Here is a 27775-nt window from a genome sequence, read left to right on the forward strand (position 1 = left end):
AGGCATGGTATTAAGCTGCACCAATGGAGGTTCACGTTGTACATGAGAAGTAAAGTTCTTCACAGAAAGGGTGATTAAACATTGGAATGGATGCCTAGGGAGGTGGTGGAATCACTGTAGCAGGAGATGTTTAACGAAATCCTGTACATGACGCTCAGTGCCCTGGTCTAATTCATCGGGTGGTGTTGGATTGTAGCTTGGACTCAGTGGTCTCTGAGGTCTTTTCCAACCTCAATGAACCTCTGTTTCTGTGATCTTTAACTAGAATAGGTTGCTCAGAGCCCCATCCAACCTGTCCATCCCTATTTCCAGGGATGGGGCATCCACCACCTCTCTGGGCAACCTGTGCCAGCGCCAGACCACCCTTATTGTAAAAAAACCTTTTTTCTTAACTAAACTTGCCCAATTTTGGTTTATAATCATCTTTCAGAGTCTTCAGGCCAGTGCGTGGCTGCCGGGTGAATGGACTTGGCTGGTTGTAGTGGAGCAGCCTGTGCGCACTGCCACTCGGTGGTTTGGCCACTCGTGTGTCCTCGCCTTGCTGTGACCACCCTTCCTGTCACACAGGGGACACGGCAAGCGGGGCTGTTCTTTGTAACCAAATCCTGTAATAACACAAATGACCTAAATGGGGCAATCTCTTCTGTGGAGGGAGTCAGAGACCCTTTCACCTGGAATTTCCACCTTCTAGTGGGACATGTGTGCCCGCCTTACACTGCGCTCTCTCTGTTACACTTGTGATGCATTGAGCTACTGTTGTAGAGATAGGTGTATAAGTATGGCTGAAAAAAACTGATGTGTTCTAAAATACAAGGGGTGCAGTCATTCTGGGGTTTTGCCTGGGTACAAAGTATTTTAATAAAGGAGCAAGCTGGTTTTTTATTATATTTTCGTGAGTAACTAAGTGCAGTCATGCTGGAATAAATTATATTCAACATCACAAATTTTGTAGAACGTGTTGAGCTATCTCTTTGACAGCAGAAAGTGCTTCTAAGCAAGTTGGCTTGATTTCTCGAGGAGGAAGCAAAAATCCGTAAGTTCCTGTGTCACGAAGCTCAAAGGTAAAAGAATATTTAATGCCAAGATCATAAGCCCAGTCGTCAGATCCTCCAGGAGCTAAATCTAAGTGAGGAAGTGAAAATAGATAAATTGCCTGAAACCAGAACTTTTTCTGTCCAAAGCTGTCTTCTGATCCTAGCAAGGATATATTGTCATGCCTTTCATTGCCGTAAAGTTTTACTTACAGATTGTTTGTGCACCAGCACCAGGTCTGTAAGTTTTCCAAGTTGTCCTCTTTATAGCTGTAGCTGCTTTCTGTGCCAGACTTTGCTGAAATTAAACAAAACATTATTACCTTTAAGGCTTTGTGACGATAGATAAAATGTACGCAGTTAGAATTTACTTACACTGTGCTCAGGATTTCACACTAGCTAAATAATCATATCAAAGGTTCACTGAATGTGGTAAAAGTTTTCATCATATGCCCATGCTACAGACTGCATTTCTGCTGTAGACAGATAAAAAAAGTATAGATGGGACCTTATCCCCACTTCTGGCAGGAAACTGTTGTCAAACCATTTGTTCTCATTCATCTCATATTTTTTCTTTTCTGCCATAGTACTTAAATCACTCTTTATTTAAGTAATATTTGCAAATATGGCAGGAAAATATTTTAATTTAGAGGACCCTGCTGTTAAGGCATGAAGTAGACTGAAATGCCCAGAATCAGTGCACCTCTCTCTACTTTACAGGGAAAGAATAACTGTTCAGTTTTGAACTCTACTGTGTTCAGTGAGAGTTTGTGCTGTGTCATTTGGTGGCTCAAGAAAGTAAAATTCTACATATGCAGGATATATTTCCCATCCTACCACTAAGACAATTTTATATAAGTATCCCTAGCAAAAGCCTTAATAAAAGTAGCATGTGTCCACCAGAATACTTCATTGCTTAGGTATGTAAAAAGGGTGGTTTTGAGAGTCACACACACAATTAATTTCAGAGTTTATACAAACCATAAAACATAATGAAGAATTTGCACATATATATCTTTTCAAGATGTCCAGAACAACAGGATTCTGCTCTTTTAGCAGCAACTTCAACATGTTAGGTGTTGTTGATATATAATCAATATGGAATAAATGTTTTCATTTTTCTGTAGTCTTCAGAAGCAGCTTGCTGACTTACACACTACTACACCAGCCCAGACTTTTAAAATTTGTTAAGAACATCAAGAAAAATGTAATTTCCTAATTCCTGATCCTCACAGCACAGTGACTCCTTCATTACAAGACTGACCAAGATGGGTGACTAGATCTAGAATAAGGGTGAAACTTCATGTGGTGGGAGGACTTACCAGCTCCTCATGGTCTTTGCTTTTGTTCATAGTGTAAGAATATGGAAACAACACCAACTGGGAGTAGGAGTGCATGGTGATGTAGGCTTTAATGGTGTCCTTGTGGTCTCTGACAAAGCGAGCCACTGCTTTCACTTCAGGCTCAGACTCTGGGTAGGGTCCACAGTATGTCTCCTGGCATTCAAAGTGAGATGCTCCTGGACCTTTAACCAAAAAAAAGGGCACAGTTTTACTCCTTTACTTCTTCCCTTCTGCATTTCTGTTCATGAAAAATGCAAGACTATTAAATGAAAGAGCAGAGTATGATGCTAATACACAAGAAATAATGGATTCCACCATGCTATGGAAAGAACTTTCATGCTTGTGGAAATCTCTGCAAGCCTTCCAGGATTTCTCACCTATTGTACTCTTACAAACAATCACAGAGAAGATGTAAAAAAAAAAGTATTCAACGACTGGATAAGAAGTCTTAGAGGAGAGGATGAATAGGCTTCATTTAAAATCATCACAAGATTACGAGATCATATCTTAAAATCTGTAAGTACTACGGGAAAAAGGCAATTCTACATGATTATTTAATCTTGTGGGAAAGCAAACTCCCAATGGGAAGCTGAGGAAACAAATAAAAATGAAATTTTTTAAGAAAAATTGATGCTGGAACAAATTATCAAGAAGACAAATCGGATTCACCCCTTCTGTCTTCAGAATAAGACCAAATAACTTTCTGGAAGCACTCAGGATCTTTAGGGGGAAAAAAAATACATGTTTTTCTTGATACAGCAGCCATGGATGGTTTAGCAATGGGCTACAATGACTGAAATCCAATATAGGACTTTAGTGTCAGCACTGAGTGAAGTCAGATCTGATCCATAGGGTAACATTTTAAGGCAGTTATTCTGCAGACTGAAAAAAAACTTGTCAACTACTAAAGTGCCTGCACTAATTAAATATGATATAGTCTTCATAAGAATCACAAAGGGCCAAAAGATCTTGGTCAGCTAGGCATTATGGAAGAATGACTGAGCTGACCAGTTTGTACACCACAGTGGAGCAGCTGGATAGTGCAACAGGCCTTGGGTGACATGGCAAGGACCACCTCTTCCCTCTTTCTTTCTTTCTTCCCACCAACAGCCACCCCCAGGTGTGTCATGGCATGATGCAAGGAGCCCTGTTGTGCTGGGAAGAGGTTATTCCATGGCGTGTCATCTGGGGATGAAAAATCCGGAGTCCCAGAAAGAATTATCTAAAGCTGGGAGAGTTATCACCGGTTCAGAACAGGTACTCAACTGCATTTTTCTTTGTAATAACTTTGCAGAATAGTAGATGAAAATGTTTTCAAAATCAAAAATTTTAATGGCTAAAAGTGAGGCAGGGGTACAATAGGAAGAAAAATATGCCCTACCACACCAGTGTGCATCAAAATTCCTGTTCATGTCAGTACCAATGCACTTGCTGTTACCATGCGAGGAGCGGCTTTTCCTCCACAGCCGATTCTATGGAAAGAGACACACAAGCCATGTTCAGGGAAAAATGCTGGAAAAGTCAATGCACCACCTCACTCATTAGTTAAATGTGACTTCTCATGTGTGCCTTTACAGTCCTGTGCTAGTGAAGACCATAAAACCACAGTCTGCTCGCCAGCAAGGCTGGGTGATAAAAGGAAATGTTGGGTAGGATCAGAAGTGATCACATTCTGATTTCAATGGAATTTGGACTGTGGAAGGAGGGCATAAGACATACTGTTTGGCCAGGTATGTGAGTTTAGGAGCACAAATCAAACTTTCTGTGGGGAAAGATGCAGAAATTCCAAGCACAGAATAAGAGTTTGGGGTGTGCAGTTTCAGGATGATAACTATGCCCTGACCATGCACAATGATAATTCCCATAAATAGCAAATCAGTACCTTGAACAACCTTTCAAAAAAGGTCTACATACAGAAGGGTGGCTCCACGTGTACTCATAGCCATCCACGTTTATCACAGGCATGACGTAGAAATCAAAGTGATCCAGAAGTGTTGTCATGGTCTGATCTCTCTCACGCACATGGATTGCCTGTAAAGCACAGGGGAAATATATTAAAAGTGTTTGTAATTGTTATTTTTCTTACCTTCCTGCAAAGGTACCTGGTGGCATGTGTAAAATAATTGTGCAATTATCAGAGCAGTCTACCTGAGTCTGATAAGGCTCATCACATCATGGAAATGGTTAAATAGCAAAGTAGCTCTCTGCTCAGAAGTGCCATGGGGAAAAATTGATACAATCAGTCAGAGACACTGCAGTTCTTTAGTGTTCGTGGGTGGTCATGAGACAGGAATGAAGCCTATTAGTTGGAAGGTTTGAGCCTTTGCTGCCTGTGTAAGTAATAGAAACCGTCCCTCCTGCCCAAAATACAGCAAGCTCCAAAATAATGAGTAATATTTCAAATGGCTGCCATACATAACATTATTTATTCTGGTTGCATTGTGAGTTTAATGTAACTATATGACAAGAGTCAGTATGATCTACATTGCTAATTTTGCCTCACAGCTTATTTTGAAGGCTTTAGTGATAGTGAACCTGGTTGTTGGTCCATGACAAAGAAATAAATTTTAATCTAGATGAGTGGGTTTGTTACTATTAGAATAGACTAAGTCCTTCATCATCCTTGTTTTTTTTCATGGCTTACTTAGATCACCTTTTTTCATTTTTAATCCTTCCTACTTATCCTCAGGCAATGGGCTTCCTTTGACTAAATGAGAAATGTCAATCTTTCTACAATCTTAATGACAAAATTAAATTATAAAAAGTGGACCCATTATAAAGAATGTCTAGGATTTGCTAGGGAGAGCTGATGATTTTAGTGCTTGTGTGCAGATATGTATTAATGTCAGATTTTAAGGCATTGCTTCATGAAGAGATACAGAAACAAAATTTGAATTTAAACCAGATCAAAGGAATGGAGAACCTAAATGTTCAGCTTGTTACCTCTGAAAAATGCTGCAGGGACATGTCACTGGCAAAATGACAGCACAGCTGGTAATTATTTGGAGCAGCATGAAAAGGGCAAATACATTTATATCCAGTGGAACCTTGCAAGCTGGGATTATCAGTGGGCCACAAGGTACATTTAGCTGTATCAGTCCCTGACTCCTGCAATATCCTTTCAAATATTTTAGGCATTGAGATTTCATAGTTGTGACTGATAACAAAAATAAACAAATTTATTATATTTTTATTGTTATTTCTGTTATCATCATCATCCACATTATTTAGTTCCATCATGGCCAAATCATAATTCACGTTTCAAGGACTCGTCTATGTTATTCCTCTGACTACAGTACTGGTGACTGTGAAGTCTCAGTGTCATCTAGTTTATTTTTACTGTGAACTTTGCTTTTGTGAAAAATTAATAATAAATAATGTCTCAGAACATTAACTGAGCAAAATGGGCAACCTTGTCTGGACCAGAAAGGCTTCAGAAGCCTTTTCATGGTCCATACAAGGGACTGGGTCAGCAGCTCAGCGTAAGGAATTGAGTAGAGATGCCTTAAGTTCAAAAAGACTAAGGCAATGTATTTTAAAATCCAGTTGTAAACTGTGGATGTTGTTTCTTTTGGTGCACCTTAGTTCCCTCTCCTGGACAGTGTAGATAATAAAGATACTAAAGATAGATGTGCCTATTTGTCTGTGGCCACACATCAAGGCAGGTTGATCTAAGCCCGTCCCATCAGTGATTTTCTAGTTTCCATGAACTGGTACTACAGCTGGATGTTGTTGGTCATCTTCTGGAGGTCTGACATGAGGGTGTCACTAGCAGGGATAATACCTTCAGAAGAAGGTGGCTTATGCAGCTTTATTCTCTGCAGATCCAGAAAAAAAGCAGGAGCACAAATGAAAAACATGGAGTCAGGAGGAGCAGTAGCAGCAGACACAGGAGTAGGTGATGCATCACAGCCAGAGGATTGCTGGTGTGGAGCTGTGCCATGTCTGGAGCAGGCAAGTGTGGGGTACCTATTGCTCTAGGAAGGCGTGTAGAACAGAGCCAAGGGTTCTAGGATAGCTTGGGCTCACCCTGTGTGTCTTCTGACCTGCTCCAGGCAGTGCCAGTTGCTGTAACATGGACACAAGTCACCATGTGCTGCGTGACTCGGAGCCAAGAGCACCCCTGCAAGCCGCATGTCAGCACAGATGTGGCCCTAGCAGATTACCACACACTTGCTTTTCCGGGCATGCCCTCTCCAGCCCTGACCATTCATAACAGTAAATATCTGTTGAATTTGCTGCACATACTTTGAGGTTTCTTTCATGCTTGATAATACATTTGAGCTCCTTTGTATTTACTCTCAATGACTTTCTGTTTGTCTCTCACACACACACCCTTATCTACTGGCACACACACACACACACATACACATACACACTGCTGTGCCTGCAGCTTAAACATAAATATCATATGTTGGAGAAAATGGATTAAGGCTTTATGGATCCTACAATGCAATTGGACAAAGGTAAATGGCATCAAGATTTTTTGCTTTGCTTTGAAAACAGTAATCAGATGTGATTATGTACTCACATGACCTATGAACCACAGGCAAAAAGCAGGAGAAATCCATTCTCTAGCGTGGATACCACAGTCAATCCATATGGCATTTTTTGATTTTTCCTTGCTTTTAGAAATCTGACAAACGAGAGGTTGCATGCAAATGTCACCATTGTAAAGGGTACCACATAAAAGTGGAAGTGGAAAGTGACTAAGATGGAAGAAGAAGCATCTGTCTTGCAAGGAGAGCTCAGACTGATCCTGGGCCAGGTTACGTTTGCATAGAGTCAGAGCCATTCAGGCTGCTTGCCGAGTCCCAACACAGGCACCAAGACTGCAGCAAGAGCTGAGGTCAGGTGAATCTGCCATCAGCTGTGCAGGGCAACAAACTAGATTGGTTTGATCATCAACAGAGGATATCCAGTATTTCATGCCTTTTCATGATGGCCTAGATGGGGTAACTTCTTTGTGACACAGAAAGGAACCTAATCTGGTCAAATGTGTTTGTAACAGTATTGCATCTTATTAGAACAGCTTAGGACTTTAAAAATCACCAAAAAAATAAGAATGTAGGTATAGATTTTAGGAAATGTCCTGGCCAAACCCCACCATTTGCTTACAGTAGTACTTGGGAAGTTTTTGCAGTAAGTCACATGCGTACCTTCAGCACATAAAGCGGTCGCTTTTCATAGGATGATCCAATATATATTTTCTGGAGGAGATCGGAGTGGACTTTCACTACTGCCTCCATCCAACGATATATCTGCAAGGGTGAAGTTAGTAAGTGGATCTTCTTTTTACTGTTTTCCGTCCTCTCTGAAAGTAGTCTAGATTAAAATTCATTCTACCTGCCAAAATTTTTATCTGATGAGAAAAAAAACCTAATTATTCAACCCACCTACCACATGCCTGACTCTAATTTTTGTTAAAACCAACAGTAAGATGCAGTCACAACACAATCTAAATGTAGCCCTGAAATTCCTGTTTAGTTCTATCTGTTTAAATTGTTATTGATTTCATGTTTTAAATATTTACATGTTTGTTTTGTGACTTCATTTTGCTTCTCTATTTACTGGCTTTGAATGACAGTTTGAGGCAATACACGTATGAGAGATTTTGTCTGGTGCTTCTTTCTATCTCTATGAAGGCATCACAATAAATAAAACTCAATCGTTGTGCAATACAGTGGTAATTATTAACTGTTGATGATTTCTTTCCCTTTATATCCATTCTCAACCATGATATAAATTTCACCCTTTGCATCTACAGATGTTGACAAGAAAAACAGCTTACTTCTTTCATTGAATGGTAGTTTTCATAGTATGAGGAAGATCCACGAGCATTGACTGTGTCATTGACAGTCTGTTTTTCAATAATTCCTTGAACATCTCCCATCAAGACTCTGAATAACAAAGGAAGAGCACAACTTCCCGTTAAATAAATTACAAACAACTTTACAGAATCATTCATGACAACAAAAAAGAAAATACATACTTGTGTTGGATGGTCAGTTGCCTTAACTGAGCTTTTATGATATTTATGCTGGATGCCCTGACATAGAAATGGACTTCTCTGTCCTTCTGGATGTTTTCAACCACAACAGGTTGCCAGAGAATGACCTACAAAGTTTCCAAAAACATTTTTTTTTTTTAACTGAGGAAAGAAAAAATATTCTTACTAACATTTAATAAGCATTTTGAAAATAATCAAAGCATATGTTTTCATTTAAGAGGCCGCTCATAACAAGCAGTTTAATGTTCCTTGTGATGTGTAGCATTCTGCTACTTCTGGAATTGAAGTGTGTGTATTTAAGAAAGGTTTGTAATGACTTCTGCACAGAAATTCATAAATCAAGAACAAAGACAAGAACATAACCTTTTCTGAGATAGTATTTCTAGTATAATAGATATATTTAGCTGGTTATTATATTACATGTTTTCAAGTCTGCTGAGAGTTATTTTCCCTGAGGGTATTTGGAGAATTAATGAAGATCAGACCAGTCTTTGTAGTTATTGTATCCTCTGATGACTTTGATCAGGGAGGAAATAAGTGCCAGAAGGGGTTTGAATATGTCAAGTTGAAGAAGCAATACAGAGATTAGAAATTGGAGAAAAGTAAGAAAATGAGATTGTTCTTGGTAAAATTAAATATTTTACAATAATAAAATCAGAAGCCAGCATATTCAATAAAAGACTGAAACTTCAGAACCAATTATACAAAAAGATCTGGGGGTGACAGCAGTAAATTAGGGCATACATTTAGAATGTGAAAAAAGTCAGCATAATTCTTGGATGCATTTTTAGGGCATGAAGTCACCAGACAATAATGGGGTTTTTTTCTGTTATGGTTCAGTTACGCAAGGAATATTGTTTGAACAATAAATGGTAACGATTAAAATTGGTTGGGAGATACTGTTTGTGTCTACCCTTTCCCTTTCCCATTCCCATTGTCATTCCCATTCTGTTTTTTTCTTATAGCGTCCCCAGTTTATAGTAATGGAAACAAATTGTCTGGTTTACAACCCATGAAAAATATTTGATTTGCATATTCCCATAAATCACTTGGAAGAAAACACCACAAGCCCTCTCTTCCTGACTTCTTCAGGCTCCTGTGTACAAGAAAGTGAAGAATCACAGCAGTAAATAAAAGATGGAGGAGCAGAGGTTTGTATTGGTACAGAAAAAGAGATGTATATGTGACTTGACTCGGGAAGGTGGAAAAGAGCAAGGAAGGCTATAAAAACATTTCTGAGAACTTAAGGGAAGGATTAGAAGATGCTAGGGACAGCAGAAGGATTTTAGGGTGGTTGTAAAACAAGTAGGAGCCGAGAAAGACAGAGAAAGACAGGGCATAGACACCTTTAAAAGCTCTTAGTCATATGAAACCCATCCTCAATCATCCTGTAAATTATGTTGATTGAAGGAATGGTTACACCTTTGTTGCAGTGTTGACTTCAAACTGGGAGGGTGTGATTGGGCATGAAAAGAGATGTCTCAGTTTGATTAAATGTTCCTTTATCTAATGAAAGATAGAAGTAATAATAATACAAAAGTATTGTTTAAGATATTTTTATCTTCTAGATGCTACCTTTAAAAAAATACCACAAAAATCCAGTCCTGATCTTCAAAGGTGTGCAAGCCACATATATATGTCATGATCACACTGGTCAAAAGTGCTGAGGTTCCGTAGAAACTGTATTTCTACTTGCTGTGTGTTGGTGTTTTCCCAGTTTTGCCGTACCTTAGTATACAAAATCAATTACAGAAATACAAGCTCCAATATAATTCATTGCTGAAACATTATGTAAACACATGTAAACACATGTAAATCAGAAGGTAGAGAGAATTAAAACCAAGCCTTTCCTGAGCTGATGCATTAGAACAAATGAATGAAAGTGGCCTAGATCTTTCTTGTGAGGGAGAAGCAGTATTAGGGCACTTGGGGGGAAAATTTGGTCTAGAGTTCAGAGAGACAGAATAATCTGTTTACCTCAGTGGTGTTCAGTAAATCCTGAAGAGCTTCAACTTGTTCTTCGGTTTGTGGGAGAGCCCACAAAACTTCATCCCTGAAAAACAAAGGGATTTAGGTAAAGCACAGGTACTTGGAACAGCTCCAGTTCATGCAAAAGGGAAGAAGCAGGCTCTCATCTTCCCTGGCTTGGGTGCCATAAACCCAAAGACAATCCAATAGTGAAGGTGCTGAATCTGGTTCCAGCTTCTGCTTCTACTAACCAGTAAAATCCATGAAAGAGATGGTACAGGGCTTTGGTAACTAATATTTACTGCTGAACACTGAGATTGCTCCTGGGAGCTGGCACCAGCACCACAGCCACCAGCCCCAGCCAACCCACAGTGCAGCAGCAGCAGTTGAAAACTAGCTAAGAACAGGAAGATGGCTCTCCTACTGTCCCCTGAGTTTCTCAGCCACCATTCAACAGAGGTATCAGCCCTCCCAGTCTCCCAAAATCCCTCATAGGTTTGGCAAAATCCAAACATGATGTTTTGTAGATGTGCATTCCTACTTTAGTCAAGTTTTTCTGGTCTCCTCATTTGTGTCCCTCTGCTGGTATTGTTTCAGATGGTCTACACCACTGTCCTCCCCATCTTTGTCCAGTAACTTGTATTTCCCTTCTGTCTGAAAACCGTGGTCTGGACATGCTGTACATGACATGGTGCTTCCTAGCTACTCCGTGCCTGATGCCACTGTTAGTGACAAAAGTGAAATTCACTTTCTGGAAAGAAAAAACCAGCACTCTGCATGGAGTCCTGATCATCAGTGTCCTGCAAGTCATGTAGTAAAAAATTGGATAGGTAATTAAAATAATTAGTGTGTGTAGAAGAAGGTGACTCAGGGGAATGTCAGACCCCTCTTTCCATTTCCTGGGCTGGGGTGGCTCTCAGCCACATCTAATCACGTGGAACTGGTGGCTCTGTATAAGCCAGGCACGATCAAAGTCCCTGCCAGCCCTGTCTGCAAAGACCGTCCCGAAAAGAAAACAGGCAGGGCCCTCAAAACTAGGGTTTTCAAGCAGCATAACATGATTGTCACAGCTTGTTGCTGTGACTGATTTCAAGCAGAAACCTGACAGCATCTGGCAACCAGATGATTCATCTTTACTTTTAGCCAGGCTCCAAGCAATCACTGTTGTTTCTCATGCAGAACCAACAACATGCCAACCTTATTTTTGCCTCCGCCATCATTTGACAGAACATCAAAAAACAATCAGGGATAGGCAAGGTGGGCAGCTTGCCTATTTCTTTGGTGCACTCTGAACTGTGTGTTTGAGGCTGCTTTAAAAATGAATGTCTGCTCATAGCTGAGGGAAGCTTTTCACACAGGAGCCAAGAAAATGCCTGCTGCATCTGGTTTCATTGCATGATTCCCACATCCTGAGAGCACCATCATGGGGAAGCTGATGTGTACTTGTACCCCACCATTTGTTGCACAAATATTTCATCCGAGTGTGGTGAGTACTGAACAGGTGCTACAATTCCTCTCTAGCTCTTGTGATAAGACCTGAATACACTGAATAAGCTGATCAAAATTCTGCCCCTGCACTTTAGTGTGGCAAGTATCAACAGCCAAAACTGTAGTTGTTGTCCTTCTCAGTTCCCCTGCTTTGATTTGGCATTGTACCCTCCTTCATCTGTCTTCTTTCCCATTCTTCGTAGAAAACACACAGACAAAAGCTTTAATTATTACGCTTATACCAAGCTCAGAATCAGCCTTCTACTCCCAGCTTCCTTGCCCTGCCTGCTGCCCCTGCACAGCTGGACCCGGTCATCTCAAACACATCTCTTTTCTTTCTGTTCTCATGCCCTCTTCACTAATTGCTTTCCATTTCTCCTTGAAAAGAGCCTTGCCATTCCTGCTTCCAGTGTTCTGCCAGAGACCTACTGGGCTCTGTCCCTGTTTCCCATATCTTTTCCCTTTCCCTTTGACTTCTTGGTAGAAGTCCCACTGCCATGCCCACACTACCTTACTCAGATCTTACCCTGTAAGTGAGTAAGTTACATTTTAGTTAGTCTTAGATGGGTTTGATATTTTCATCTCAGCTAGGCACTATCTTAATAGAGAAACAGGCACTTTAGGGGTTGGGTTAACCTGAGCTAATTTAGATGTGTGTGCTAACCTGAAATGAATTGCCTTCTAAATACACATATTTTTCCCCACTAGCTGTACAGAAAGGTGAAGGGGATTTGTTCCTACATAAAGCTGTGTAAAAATTCCATCTGGTCAGATGAATCTCATTCTTTTAGCCATTTTCATAACTGGGGCTGGGGGGATTAGGCTCCTGCTTTCCAATGGGAAACACCATATTCTTCTCTAAGAGTCAGATGTTCAAACATGAAATAAATAAATCTCTATTTAAACATGAAATAAATAAATCTCCAAGTAGCACAGAGCAATATTGTTCCATTGAATTCACCTAAAACCTAAAACCACATTTGTTTCCCCCTACTTTAACCGTCCCACCTCCATAGCAATCCGCAACAAAATATGATTGCAACACAAAGGGAGAGTAAAGATCCTCTTTTTAATGCATGAACTCAATGGTGTTCACCTCTCACAGGTCTGCAGAGTGGTGCAAAATCACAGAAGAGTTATGAGAAATAATTCACATTTTATTTGTGTTGATATTTTAGTTCTGGGAGCAGGTTGCATTTAATCCTAGGTTGTTCAGCTTTGCTTTAAATTACCACATGAGGAACTTTTCCTTTTAGTTCTACTTATTAAAACATTTCAGGTTTTTAAAACAGTGGTACATGCAGAAAATAAAAACACTTTGCCTGTCTTCATCTCTGACATATGTTCTCGTGTTTTAAGAAAGCATTTGGTTTCAGGGCATTTCTGAAGTTTATCAAGAGGTAACAATAAAGCTGCTTCTGAAACATTGTACAAATACCAAATGGTTATTCAAAAATGATTTATGCCTGGAAAAACCATCATAAAAGCTCATTGGAAGGAAAACAGATTGTTAGCACTTTCTGAAATGGTTTCTCTTTCTACCTCAAGAAGTAATTCATTTAAGATCTTGTTTTAAGGCAAATGAAGCAAATTATCTTCCCCATTAAGTTTCCAAATGCCCTTTATTGGCATTCAAAAGTACTGAATGAACAGAATTGATTTGCACTTAGACCAAAAAGAGTAGTCTTAATATGATTAAAAACACAGGATTTATGGATGCAAAGAAGACTTAAAATAATTTCATTTCCCCCGCCATCTTTATGGTAAATTGAACCACGTATCCAATTACAAGGGCAATAAATATATGCCAGCCTTTGACAAATGTTTTCTCATGCAACTCAGAATTATTTTGCATCAATACTTTCCCTGTCCCACCCACCACACACTAGAACACCCATTAGCATCAGTAGCTCTTTACCGTGGAATAGTGAAGGCATGCTTCTCTGGAACCAAGACAAAAAAGGTAAAAAAGAACAGGTAAAGCTTCATCTTCATGGGATTCACAACAAAACCAAATGCAATCAGAAAGACAAGGGTTCAGCACCCACATTATTGATTTTAAAAATGTTATTTAAAGAGTAGTTAAAATTTAATATTGCTTCTCACTTCAACCCCGAGCTCCTGGTGGCTAAGTCAATATGACAGAGCTCTCTGAGGACGTGCTGCTCATATTGTTGTTGTCCATGTACAAGAGGATAAAATACATTTTGAACATTTTCATATTGACAAATCACTTTGTCATCTCAGCCTTTTATTTTATTGCAGCTACAAACCACAGACATAAGAAAGAACAGCAAGCACAAAGCAAAGCTTTTGTAATCCTCTAATATTTGTGGAGTTCCAGCAGCATGCTATGCATCCAGCTCTCTTATAAGGCATCATAGCCAAGCATGAATCTGGTTCAAAGCAGTGGGAATGAGGTTAAGTCCAAAGAGAAAAATTCTGAACAAGAAACCTTCTTTTTCTGGCATTTGCTAGGAGAGAAAACAAGGAGCAACGTACGATTTTGTGGTGCTTTGACATCCATGTATTTTTCTTAGGGATGTCATATGAGTTACTTTTCAAGAAAAAGTACAAGTGACTCTTCATCTAATTATTATTAATTTTTGCATGCCCCCAAGATTTGCGTCTCCTATCTCTATCCACAGGTATCTGTACAGGACATGCTGAAAAGCTGTGTGAATTTAATAAGCCCAGAATAGATGATCTTCATCTCTGTTCCATGCTTGAACAAAATATCCAAACTTGATTAAGACACAGCTTATTATCCTGGTTTAAGTCCTCTTCCAGAGGGCATTCATACAGAAGAGGACTGAGGAGTGAATCAATATGTACATAATGGGGATAGCAGGGAGCCAAGACCTGGATGTGAATAAGGGAACTAAATTATTTGATGCTCTAGGTGTAGCTTGGAGTTATAGCTATACCCAGGGTGGTAAAAAATGGCTGGGAACAAGCCCTGGAGCTAAGGTTAGGTAATGCAGGCTAGATTGCATCCATGAACATCCTCTAGAACAGCTCTGGAGTGGTCTGGATCAGAGCCAATTCTCCACCTAAGCAGGCAGCCAGGCCTTTGGAAGACAAACACAGCCCTGGGTTTGTTTTGTTTTGTTTTGTTTTTTTTGGCTTGTTTTGATTGTTGCAGAAGGGCAGCCCTGTCCTAAGAAGGCAGACAGCTGAGTTTCAGGTGACTGAAGTCAACCGAGATATATCATGCTCCCCAATGGGTATGCTGGGGTTAATGTCTCTGAGAAAATACACCAACACTGAAAATCCCCCAAACTGGAGTTGAGCACAAATCAGTCACCAAGAGGAAAGACAAAGAAAGGCTCATGGGAAGTGAAATCACTGATGCCTTACCTAGACTTTTTAGTTTTTATTTTATCCTTTTAGATGTTGTTCAAACAAACAGGAAGTTCTGGTAAGGTGCAGAGGCCAGCTAGGGCAATGGGCAGCACTCTACCAGAAGGGTTGATTTTTAAACCAGCAGTTCAGGTGCTCTTTCCTCACAAAGGCAAAAGGAAGCTGTCAAATAAAAATAAAATACAGGAGAGAAAACTTGCTCATCCAGACAATTTTTCATGTGGAATTGTTCCATGCACAGAAATGAAGAAAAATTTGATCTGCTGAGCTAGGTTTAACGGAAGAGATTGAAAAGCTGATGGAGTGGGTTGCTCTTATTGAGGGAAAGGAAAGGATCATATCCCTACATGCCTTAGGTTGTTAATTAAGTGGGAAAAGGGGACAACTTCTACTGTCTACCCAAGATGAGAGTTTTAGACAAATGGCAGTTGTAAGACTTTTTTTAGTGTTGGTGGCTTTTCCAGGAGATTCTCCAGTTTATTACAAAGAGACTGATCGTAGTGTTTGAAAGCTACTGATTTCCTACTTGCTCTTTGGTTTCTGCAATGCAAAGGAAATATTTCCTTTTTCATACAAGAAAAAGGAAAAAAAATGGTGTTTGAGGAAACTACCTGCAGGAGTAAATCTTCTAGTAACCTTCAAGGGCTTCTGAGAACCTGGGAAGTATATCTCAGATTATCTGGGAAGAAAAAATGCAGTCTTAAAAAACACTGTGAAAGGCACCTGTCAAAACAATTGGGTTAATAAAAACATTTTATTTTGAGAGTTTTAAGTGCTGCTTGATTTTTTTCTAAGGCATTTTAATTATTTTTGAAAATTAACTTGCATTTCCACAGACTGCTTTTAAAACCTGGAGGAAATAAGACTCAATTTAGAAACTGTTGCAAGATGAGGTTTTAGTTGAATTTGAGGAGATTTGAAATCCTCCTTTCTTGAACAAATCTATTTTTTTCTAATTGGGAAATTCATCAAAACTGATCATTCCCAACAGCCCTTTTCATTTCTGCTAACTCAGCATTCCCTGGCAAAGAGCTGCTTGGTCAAAAATTCTGTCAGAATTCAAAGGTTTTGCTGCACTTGGAATAATTATTCCTTCTCTACTGGGTAGTCCATGGGCTGTGCTGACCTGATACTTGCAAGTGTTGCCATAGCAAATATGACCAGAGGCCTTGTACTAATGGGGGACAATTTCAGTTGTGCTGGTTTGTGTTAACTTTTAGGGTCCCTTTGGGAGATGCACAGGCTTTCATTTAAAGAGAGATGAGCAGGTCTTGGTTTTCAGAGCAGATAATTAACAAAGTATTCTCTTGATTTCTTTGTTGAAAAATATGCATTTGGGAATCAGGAGGGAATAGCTTCCTGATGCCATTATTATATTGCTTTTAAAAATATTATCACACTTTAAAGGCAGTTCTAAAGAGACGTCTCCACTCTTTTGGCTGAATGCTGTCTCTCCTCTCCCTCTGCACATTCACATGTAGTAACACCAGTGTTCCCTGCACAGAGACTGGGTGCTGTACCTCAGCCAGACCAGGCTCTGGCACATCTCTGTGTGGTGGTTTAAGATGTCAATGCCCAAAAGGTGGCAGCAGCAGAGACCAACACCCGTGTCCCTGCTAAATCAGGGTGTCTATCAGTGCCCAAGATCCCTCCGCACCTGCTTGGATACTGGGCTGTGCCTAGGCTCCTGCAGGCTGCTCTTTATGGTGAAAGGAGCCAGACCCTGGAAAGCTGTCAGATAAAACAAGTCAAAGGAGAAACTTCTTGAACTGCTGCAGCCAGATGTAGCAGTGCCACTGAGTAATCTCCAGTGACTCTCATAAGTGTCACCCCTGGTTTTCAGCAACCCAAGTGTCATGAGATTTCCTTTGTACTCAACAGTGACCTAAGTGTGACTGTCCTCTTTGATCCTGGGGCTTGCACAGTATCCAGCAGCAAGATTTTAAATAACAAGTCTCATCAAGATTCTGAGATCTGAGTCTATGTTTCAGTGTGTGCTGAAGCCCATGCTAGGCTGGTGCTGTCTGTTTGTAACAGTAAACCTGTTAACGAGCACGCACAAGGGGCAGGAGGAGCAGAGGTCAGCTGTTATCAGCAACCACATCCCTCAGATCTTTTTCCTTGTTTGGGATTAGCATAGTCTGTTACGGTTTTGATCCTCCAGAATCCTCTTGTTTCCAGTTAATCAGGGAGTCCCTCCAGGGATGGGTAATCATGCTGATGCATGTGTGTGACTGAAGCAGAACATAAAAGCCAAGTGAGTCTGTGCTGTCCTTACTGGTTCTTTAAATTCAGGTTCAAATGCAAAATAATCTCATGAAAATTGCTGATAGGCTCTTGCTAATTTTTTGGTGCATTATCACTACTGATGGGGCCAAAGGTAACCAGTGAGCATCCTTCCCACATGAGGGAGAAGATGACTAAAATCTAACTAAACTCTGATCTCTGTTGCTCACTGTGTGATGCAGCTGAGGGTGGTTGCTCATGAGCCACACAAGGATGCAATTAGTGTAACAGCTCTTTATTGTGAATGTGGCAGAACAGAATTAGAACTCAATTTACAAGTCCCCCTTTCAAACCCATTCAGCCGTTAAGGCTGCATCATCTTTCAGTTTTCCAAGGCATATAATTGATAAATGATTTCTCCTGCACACCTCACCTCCTCATCTTTATTCATGAACCAATTAATCTTTGTAGGGCACTGTGATCATTTGCATACATGGCCAATGTCACCAACCTCTGTTATTTTATTCAGGAAACAATTTTGCAGCCCATGAAACCACCAGGAGGGGAAAATCTGGACTATGTCTAAATTTCTGTTGTTCTGGTGTTTCTCCCTTGCATCATTCTCAAGTATAAAAATCAGATGCTGCTTGTGCTAGAAAATGATGGATTAACCTGTGAGGAAACACACCTCAGCAGTGTGTTTCAATCATGGCTGATAGGTATGAGCAGAGGCTAGAAACACATATTTCCTTGGCATTTTTGAGGATTCTGTTGTGCCAACCTATTTTATTTATTAAATCTTTTTTTTCACTCTCTTAGCTAGTCAGCTCTCCTGGGTTAGCAGGCAGAGAGTTGCTATAGTGTATTCATGGTTTGGGGTAACTGGGGAGGTGTTTGTACTGTTTAAACTCTTTCTTCATGAGCTCTGCTTCCTGAAGGTCTGTTATAAACCACCACCCAAACATGTTGTCCAAGTGATTCGTGTCTTTTTGCCAGTACACTTTGACTAATTTGCCAGTGCAAGGAGCACTTGCAAGGCAAGTTTTATTTTGGTAAACAAAGGATATCAAAGAGATCCCAGGAGCACTCCAAGCAGAACTTCTGAGCACTTGAGGAAGGTGTCCAAGTACCACCCACAGGGAGCACACTTTGGCCAAGTTGCACGTGAATGGATGCACACCTGTCTCCCCCTCTGTGTACAAAGGTTATGTGTGCACATACCCTGAGTGCAATTAGCCCTGGAGCAGGGATGTGTTCTGCCTGTCTCTGGCTGGATCAACAGAATTTGCTTTCTTCTTTGCACTCCTTGCAGTTGCTCACATTTCTTACACAGCATCTGGCAGAGATTAGGAGAGTGGACCCTTCCTTTGGACATTTGGAAAATGCTGGGACCTGCTTGCACGGCATCTGGCAGAGATTAGAAGAGTGGACCCTTCCTTTGGACATTTGGAGAATGTTGGGACCTGTTTGAAAGGTGCCAGGGCCGGTTTGAGGATGCTGGTGAAGAGAAACCCCATCAAGCAAGAGTCCTGTCCTCTTTCATTCACCCCTCTCAGCTGGTGTGGTCTCCACAACCATCAGTCTGTGCAAGCAGATCCGCACTGCAGAGACAACCATCGCTGCTCCAGAATTTGGCTCCAACCACAAATTTGGGAAGTTTCTACAAGTCTGGAAATTTTCTAGAGGCATTTGACTGGTATGCAGGATCTGATCACTGCATGGACAGCATCACCCCAGATAGGTCTGAGAAGCATTATGGAACACTGAGGCCACGTTTCCCTAATGCCAACTGCGATTTGACAGTGCAGCAAGCAGTGGATGTAGGACTGGTGGGCAGGGCCTGCCTCCTTCCTCAGGAATCTCTCTTTTCCCTGCTGTGGCTGATTGAGCCTTTCACTGGCACCTTACCAAACCACAGGATGGTTTCACTGTCACCCAAGAAAACACAGGCCTTGAGGAGGAGGCATGGCAAGGCTGGTGCTCCTAAGTCTTGTTCACCACCTCTCAGACATGCAGGGTGTTTTGCTTTTCATTTTCACATTGCTTTTCTGCCTGCATGAATCAAAAGAGCACCACACATATGAAGCACTGCTAGGAGATTTCCAGAGTGGATGTGTAGTGCTCCTCCCTGTGCTTTGTGCATTTACAGATATTCATTGCTGTATTTCCTTAGATCCTTAACAAATGCACAAAATGAGTGCCTGTCCTGAAGGAGTTCAGTGTGTCTAGGTGGGATTGTTGTGTAGCTTTCTGCTCCTTTCACAAATTTCAGGCATAGTGTAGTAACACCAGTGAGCAGATGGCCTATGTGAATTCTGGTCTTTCTCAGCTTTGGACAATTTATCATGGATCTGCAATAGTAATAGTAATTTGCTCTCTGGGATCAAATTAGGTTTCCCATAAAGCATTTTGAAAAGTTATCAGGGCACAAAAAGTAAATAAGATGCAATGTAAAACAGTCCTCTATATATATAAAGGTGAAAACTAAGAGCTGTGTGTTACTTTCAGAGCAGCAAAGGAATTGCCAGGGGAATAACACATTTTTCCTGGTGGCAGAAGAGAACCACCACTGAGCACTGACTGACAATTATAAAAAAAATGTAAAGCATTATAATGTGAGCTTGGCCCTAATTCACAGTTTTCTCACATTAAGCTGCACAAAGTCCACAGATGCCACCTTACCAGTACACAGTGCTCTTCTGATTCATGTCCTGCTTCATGAGCAGCTTTTTATGTTTGTGGGTAAATTTTAGCTCCAAAGTGGCTCACCACACAGCAGGCAATGAGAGTTAGGCATTCAGGGGCGCTGCTCTCTGCTGCTTGCCTTGCTGCTTGCCTGAGAAGCACTGGGCTTGAGTGGCTGAAGGAAAATGCTCCCAAATTCTTGGCAAGTCTGTTCTTCATATGGTGGAGGAGGCTGCCAGAAGTGGGAGAAGACAGAGAGCTGACTCTGAGGAACTCAGCAGATGGGTTTGCAGCATTGGAGGCACCAGGATCCGTTTCTCCATCAAGCTGAAAGCAGCAGTCACTGGTACTTGCTGTGGGACCAGTGCTGCTCCTGGGCTTTTTGCAGCCAGCTGACAGAGACCTGTTTTCCAAAGGTCCTATTTTCCAAGCAGAAGCCAGTTCAAAGCTGCTGCTCGTTTAGGCAGCAGTGGACACCAAGACTTGAAGTTTGTGATTAGGCTCATAACAGAATTAAGCTGCTCTTAGAAAGATGAATGATGTCAGTTTGGGGGTTTGGTTCAGTCCTAGTTCTGGAGGAAATAGAGACAGCCTTATCTCTACAAGAGCACAGCAGCCAGCCAAACTGCTTGCTGTCCCCTTTCTAAGGCTAGAACAGATGATTACTAGCTAGGGTAGATGATTTACAAGAAGGTGTAAAATCCTCATCATACACCTAATTATGCTTTACTACTCTGTGGGGGGACATTTCCTTCTAAGTCCATCTGGTGATCAGAGTATACCCTGAGGCATGTGGATTGATTGCCCTCATGGTTTTTTCTCCTATTTAGTCTAAATGCTGATGCTTTATTTTTATTCGTGTGAGTGTCTAAGCCTTTTTGAAGCATTGAAAATTATGATTAATTGTGCAATGAAAATCAATAATGGAAGTGCTTACAAAGCCAGCTTGATTTGGGAGTGAATCCCAAAGACAGCTGTTTTCTCTAAGAGGGATGGAAAAAGTTTGAGGAAAGCAACAGCAAAAAATTCCAGATCCTGGTTGGTATTTTTAGTGATATTTGTCATAGGCTTAACCCCTTCAGCATCTGCTGAGAGAGACCTTTATTGCAGGCTGCTATTACCAGTTCATGAAAGCAAAACCTCGAGTACGTCAAATAAGTAAGAATACTCGATTAAACAGAAATGCACTGAAAAGTGAAAATATTTATACTCCTGTACCAGAATGCAGCTATTCCCACACCTTCGGGGCTGTGACAGATTCGTTTTTCCAGTGAGATTCCAGAGCCGGGGCTGAAGATCTGGGAGGGTTTTACTGCGGCATCCCTGCCAGCCGCCCTTACTCCCTTTCGCGCACTGGCGAGTGCTGGCTTTGTGCCGAGAGTTCAGGATCCAGTTTTTCCTCCGTTCCTCAGAGGACGGCGCTGCCGGCGCTGCTGCAGCCGGAGTGGGAGCTGCGGGAGCAGGCAGTGCCATCTCGTGGTACCGTCCCCGCTGCGGAGTGCGGCTGGCGCCCGGCCGCGCTGTCCCCGGAGCCTGCGGGCAGAGCGCTGCCGGCCCCGGCAGGGATGCGTGCCAGGATGCTGGGGCGCTGAGGAGGAGGAAAAGCAGCCCCTTGCACAAAACATGGCTCAAGTAACACTGGACATCACCTGGCCCCTCTCCAGAGCATGAGGCAGCGGCAGCTTTCAGTCCCCAGAGCCCCTGAAGTCCTACGCCTTGCCTAGTGGGAATGCATGATTATTGTAAATCAAAGACAGCTCCGAAGGGGAGAGAGAATGATGCAATTGCCTCCATCATCAGAAGGCGAATGAATTACTTTATGATACTGTACTATGGACATTGTATCTAAACAGAATCTGCCATGCACTCACTCTTGCTCACAACTGCACAGAACCGCACTCATCTCTGATTCTCTTGTGGCTGTCCCATGACAGTCCCACACACACACACACACACACACACACACACACACACACACACACACGCGTCTTGGCCCTGATAGGTCAAGGGAACAAAACATCCTCACTTTGGGTAAACAATCTCCATATTGCATTCTACTTTAGCACAACACAGGCACAGCAAGAGAGATAAGAATTGTGTTTTCCTTCTTCTCTGTTTGTCTCACAGCTTCTCTCTGTTCAGAGGGCATGTGAATACCACACTTGATGTATGGAAGCCTCCTCTCTGCACATCTCAGCAGACTCCTCTAAAAATCCTACCCTTGTGCAAAAAGCTGACTTGCTAAGAGCTAGTGAATGGAAAATGCCTGAAAATTCCTTCTACTCTCTGGGGATGGCAAACAGCTGCATTCATTTGGGGCCAAGGGAAAAGCCATCCTTCTCACCCTGGTTCTGCTGCCATGTCCGGTCTGTCATCTACTTCATCCTTCATGACTGCCCCTGAGTCCGGGGTGAGACCATCTCCCTGAAACAAGGAGCCTGAAGCAGGGCTGTCCTCAGGCAGCATTGCCCACTCCTGTCAGACCTACACCATTTATCCAACAAAAAACGGCCTCTTCATTTTGCAAACGCACACACGTGCAGGAGACTCACACAAAACATGGTCATCCCACCTGAGAGGAGCTCTGCAGTCACAGTTTCCTCCCTCTGGTTTACCTCTGAAGGACTCCCAAGTCAGTCACAAAGGGGGAGGAGCTGCCTTTTCAGTGCCACCCCTCTTCTCTGGCAACAGCAGTTGCTACACCTGAAGAGAGGAGAAGCAGTGTAGGGGCCATGGTCTCATAATTCCCCTTTCTGGACAATAAGCTGGGGTGACATCTCCATTGTACAGCACTTTGGATGTTCTCCTCCTCTGGAAGCACTGGGAAATACTGGGACCAGACAGAATGGATTTTAGGATGCTGTACTTTTCTCATCCTGCATTAAATTCTAAGAGGAACTGGGCAGTCAGGTCTGATCAGGATCAGGATCTGGCCATTCCCACAGAAACAAAGCAGCATATTAGGACTGCAGAATGCTTAAAGAAGCAAAATTTATGGGTACCTGGGCAAAGGAAGAGAATGTTGGGCAGTGCACCAAATGGGGAAATCATACTGGAAGTTCAACCAGAACAATGTCCTGTCTTTGGCAGTGTCTCAAAGGGGCATTTTCACAAATGGCCTAGGAAATAATTCTTTCCATTCTCTGCAATCTGTGGTTTCAATAACAATGCACAAGACACATTCTCAGTGAGCCCACAGATTATTTTTACCTCTGTCCCCATTTCGGCTCCATGACACACACTGACTAGCACATCCACTACTAAAAACAAGGACTGCACTTTTGGCTTCATACAACATTTTATTCTGACAAACTTCTCATCCAATTCTCCTCTCATATAACATTGGTTGTTTGTTAAGGCAATTCTGGAGGGCTGGAGGAAAGGGAGGGGAGGGGGAGAGAGACCTGTGTCAACGGGATTGCATTAAGGCAAAATTACCCTCCTTCTGCATTTCAGCAAGTAAGACCATTGTAAAATTCAGAAAATATCGCATGCCAAGGAAGAGATTCAGTGCAAATATGACTATCCATAGGCAGGGCTAGGACCTCAACTGAGGCAAATTTACAGTGCCTTGTTATCTGCAAAGCAAAGCTGATTTAGCTCTGTTGAGGATCCCAGCCTGGGTTCAGGGGAGCATTTTAGTATGTGTTTTTTATGCTAGCACAGGTATAAATGCTCTCCTGAATCAGAGTCACGGTCTCTTGAGTGCAAGTCTGTGAAGTTAACAGTTTAATTTTTATTGTCTACATAAATACATCATTCTGCATCCCTTTGTTCACTTCTCATTGTATTGCTACTGAGTACATTCCCTTAGTTTCTTTAACATGGCTTTCATTTCTATCATGCTTTGCAATCTTTTTAAAGTGTATTATGACATAAAAATGAATTATCCCTTGGAGAATGTTTGTTGCAAAGGTTCCAGAGTTTGGATGTTCTTGGAGGACCAGGCTGCAGGGTGGCTTTTTTTGGTGAGCAGTAATGTAATCTGTAATGCCATGGATGGCAGAGGCATAACTTGCAGGGAAAAGTACTGCTCAGTTTACATACCAGCAGCACATCACAGACACCAAACACTTCCTTCTTTCCACAAGTATTTCCTCAGAGAATCCTGCCTCTCCAGAAATAGGCACTACTACTGGCATTGGCTTGAGGAAACCTGTTTTGTTATCCCAAGTGTAAACTGAAGGTAAGTGTGGCAGGAATGCTATGAAAAGCATGAGGATATTTTCAGGCAAAAGCAGAGTATAACATTTCATATTCCTAAAAGCTGTCTGTCACTGGATGACATCCGCAGAAAACCCTGGTAACCATTAATGAAAGGACATGCTTAGGCCTCAGTGTCCAAAACTTGTTTAGGAATATGGAATGGTTATAGCTAGCAAAGTGGAAAAATAAGGCAAAGAAATCAAGCAACAAAGTATTTCCTGGATTCATGTGAATACACAACTTCTGTATGACCTGGAACCATGTCTAACGCTCATGACTTAACAGCATGAGCACCCTGCATATTTTTTTGGTACAGAGAACGGCATCCAGTTTGAAGGTATCTAAAGGGTGAATAAGAGGCATCAGTGCAAGTCTTTTGTGCTTTAAACTTTCTTCATTCCTTTTCCCATAAGGCAAGCAAACACTGTCATGACCATTTTGGGTTTTACTTCAACCAGATCTTCTGGAAGGGCATAGACTCTTGCTCCGATTTTTCTTGCCATAGAGATGGCATATCTGCATTGCAGGGATGGGAGAAAAAAAGGAAAAAATAAAGACAGGAATTAGTGCAGTAGCAATAATGATGTAGCATGATCAATACCAGAGTGGGTTTCACTGATTTACCAAAGTGAAACTTTCCTCCAGGAATGTATGAGACAGGTTCATGAAGAACTACATTTCTAATAAAAGGCAGAGTGCATTCCCTGATGGTTAGAGCACTGATTACCTGCAGGATGGGAGACTGCAGGTCAGATCCTGGTATGAAACATTTAATCTTCCATCCCCTAAAAGGTTATCCTCAAAACCAGCCATTATGACCTTGCTCCCCCTCAATCTCTGAGACTCAGACTTTGCACATAAACAAACTTGCAAGGATAGAAGCAGAAGGCTGATGTCAGTGGAAATCTATGTTGCTGGAAATCAACATCTGGGGACTTATTTCAGTCCTACCCAGGAAGGGCAAGTTGACATTCCCATCTCCCTACTCAGAGCCACTGGCTGTTCTTCAGTGAATTTTTCTCTTCTATCTATTTTTTTAAAAAAGCTAGAAAATCCCAGGTTCTTTCCACTTCAGAGCACATACATTTGTAAAATTTTCCTCAAAATGCAGAGAAGCATTGGGAACGTGGGGGAACAGGGGTGGGAAATGAGGAAAAGAACAGCAGAGGAATGAAGAAATAAGGTACACAGAAAAGCACACACAGGATTGCAAGAAAATAAAGAGAACAGATGGTAGGAAATGGAAGAAAAAAGAACAGTGGGAAAAGTCTTTAAATGATGGCAACTCTGATTGCTTTACAGTCATCCTTTTCTCCTTCGTAGTTACTGCATAGAAGAGAAATTAAACTGATGATCAGACCAGGAGGTGATCTATCTGACTCTGAAAGGAGAGGGAGATGCCCCCAGAATTGACCCTCTGCTAGGAAATCATTTGCATTCAGGGAAAAAAAAAATCAATATCCACATCTAGAGAACCAGTTTTTCAGGCATGAATCCTGTCCTCCCCTTTCTCTCTTAAATATGCCCTTGTTCTACCTGTAGGTGACTAAAGAGCTGTCACTAATCCCTGTTCACTATTTGTTGGCATTGTTCCCTGATATCTGAAAGAATTTTAAATTTAATATGAGAAAATAGGAGCTTGTGAAACCAAGTGATTTCAATCCTTTCAAGGGATTTATGAAGCAGGAACTACAACATTGCACACTGTATTTCCATTGATACTCTTTTTACTACCTAACTCCCAGCCTGCATGCTTCTAACTCGGGTGGTATTTCTCACATGAGGTTGTTCCAGATCAAAAGGACAGCAGAGTAGTTTTTAAAGACAGAGTTAGGCCAACCCAAGCAGGTAACTCATGCTAAGTGCCACTTGGCAGAAACATACTTAGCATTATTTAGTTTCTCCTCATCATTCAGGTCCTCTGTTTTCAAGAGGTCATACTTGATGGACCCTGGTTGAATGGCATCAATGAGATCCAGGACTGGCATGCTGGTGCTGATTTTGCTATCCTGCATAGACAAAAAATAAAATTAAATGCAAGAACAGGATGACAGAACTCCCACAAAGCCAGAGTCTAGACTCAAGAGCAATGGACAGTTCAGTCAAACCATTTAGATCTTCACAAAGGGCTGCGTAGAATATTTTTTTATCTAAGGCAGATTAAAAACTCTTTCAAGAATTTTTTTTTTCTTTTTACCCAAGGGATGAAACATCATAGAATTGTTTAGGTTGGAAAATATTTTTATGATCAAGTCTACCCTTAATCTAGCACTTCCCAGTCCACCACTAAATCATGTCCCTAAGCTCTACACCTACAGATTTTTTAAATCCTCCAGTAATAGTGACTCACTTTGCTGGACAGCCTGTTCCAGGGCTTGACAACCCTTTGAGGGAAGAATCTTCCCCTAATATCCAATCTAAACTTTCCCTGGCCATTTGCAAACTCAAGACCAGTTCCTCTTGTCCTATCACCTGTTACCTGGGAGAAGAGACTGACCCCCACCTGGCTCCACCCTCCTTTCAGGCAGCTGTAGAGAGTGATAAGGTCTGCCCTGAGCCTCCTTTCCTTGAGGCCACACACCCCCAGCCCCCTCATCTGCTCCTCACAGGATTTATGTTCCAGAGCCTTTCTCAGCTTTGTTGTCTTTAGACACACTCCAGCACATCAGTGTCTTTCTTGTAGTGAGGGGCCCAGAACTGGACACAGGGTTCAAGGTATGGCTGAGTACAGGGGTGCAATCCCTGCCCTGTTCCTGCTGGCCCCACTATTGCTGATAGAGGCCAGGATGTCATTGGCCTTCTTGGCCATCTGGACACACCCTGGCTCATGCTCAGCTGCTGTTTGACCAGCACTCCCAGGTCCTCTCTTGCTGGGCAGCTTTCCAGCCACTCTTCCCCAAGCCTGTAGTGCTGCCTGGGGCTGCTGTGATTCAAGTGCAGGACCCCAGCACTTGGCCTCATTGAACCTCATACAATTGGCCTCTGTCCATCAATCCAGCCTATCCACATCCCTCTGCAGAGCCTTCCTGCCTTTCAGCAGATTGACATTCCCACCCAGCTCGGTGTCCTCTGCAAACTGACCGTGGATGCCCTTGATCTGCTTGTCCAGACCATCAAGAAAGATGTTAAATGGCCCCAAAAGTGAGCCCTGGGGGCACCACTTGTGACAGGCTGCCAGCTGGATGTAACTCAGTTCACCACCACTCTCTGGGCCGGGCCATCCAGCTTTTCCCCAGCAAACAGTGCAACTGTCCAAACTATGTGCAGCCAGTTTCTCCAGGAGAATGTTGTGGTAAACACTGTCAAAGGCTTCACTAAAATCCAGGTAGATGACATTCCCAGCCTTTCCCTCATCCAAGAAGCAGGTCACCTTGTCACAGAACACAATGTCATTAAAGCAAAAGATGGGGTGCAGGGCTACTGCATTTGCTTCCTGCGGGGAGATGACACTGATA

General features: G+C 42.0%; 2 protein-coding genes across 2 annotated transcripts in view; both read right to left on the reverse strand.

Annotated features, from left to right (window-relative positions):
- Nucleotides 1-937: 937 nt before the first annotated feature.
- Nucleotides 938-13835, reverse strand: CPB2 (carboxypeptidase B2; the record flags this gene model as incomplete). The annotated part of the gene is made up of 11 exons (XM_084226296.1): nt 938-1122; nt 1245-1329; nt 2354-2556; nt 3756-3846; nt 4289-4405; nt 6906-7010; nt 7534-7635; nt 8166-8274; nt 8367-8491; nt 10362-10437; nt 13759-13835. The coding sequence occupies 11 exons, from the start codon at nt 13833-13835 to the stop codon at nt 938-940; spliced, it is 1275 nt and encodes a 424-aa protein (XP_084082422.1).
- A 9569-nt stretch (nt 13836-23404) lies between these two features.
- Nucleotides 23405-27775, reverse strand: part of LCP1 (lymphocyte cytosolic protein 1) — a 29607-nt gene continuing 25236 nt past the window's right edge. Inside the window, exons 15-16 of the mRNA XM_084227055.1 lie at nt 26205-26329; nt 23405-24836 (exon numbers count right to left, since the gene is read on the reverse strand). Coding sequence (XP_084083181.1) covers nt 24704-24836; nt 26205-26329 — 258 coding nt within the window. The 3' untranslated portion in view covers nt 23405-24703. The remainder of the gene's footprint in view (nt 24837-26204; nt 26330-27775) is intronic.

Source organism: Fringilla coelebs (assembly GCF_963513975.1).
Source record: "Fringilla coelebs genome assembly, chromosome: 2".
In the NCBI taxonomy this organism is placed as follows: domain Eukaryota; kingdom Metazoa; phylum Chordata; class Aves; order Passeriformes; family Fringillidae; genus Fringilla; species Fringilla coelebs.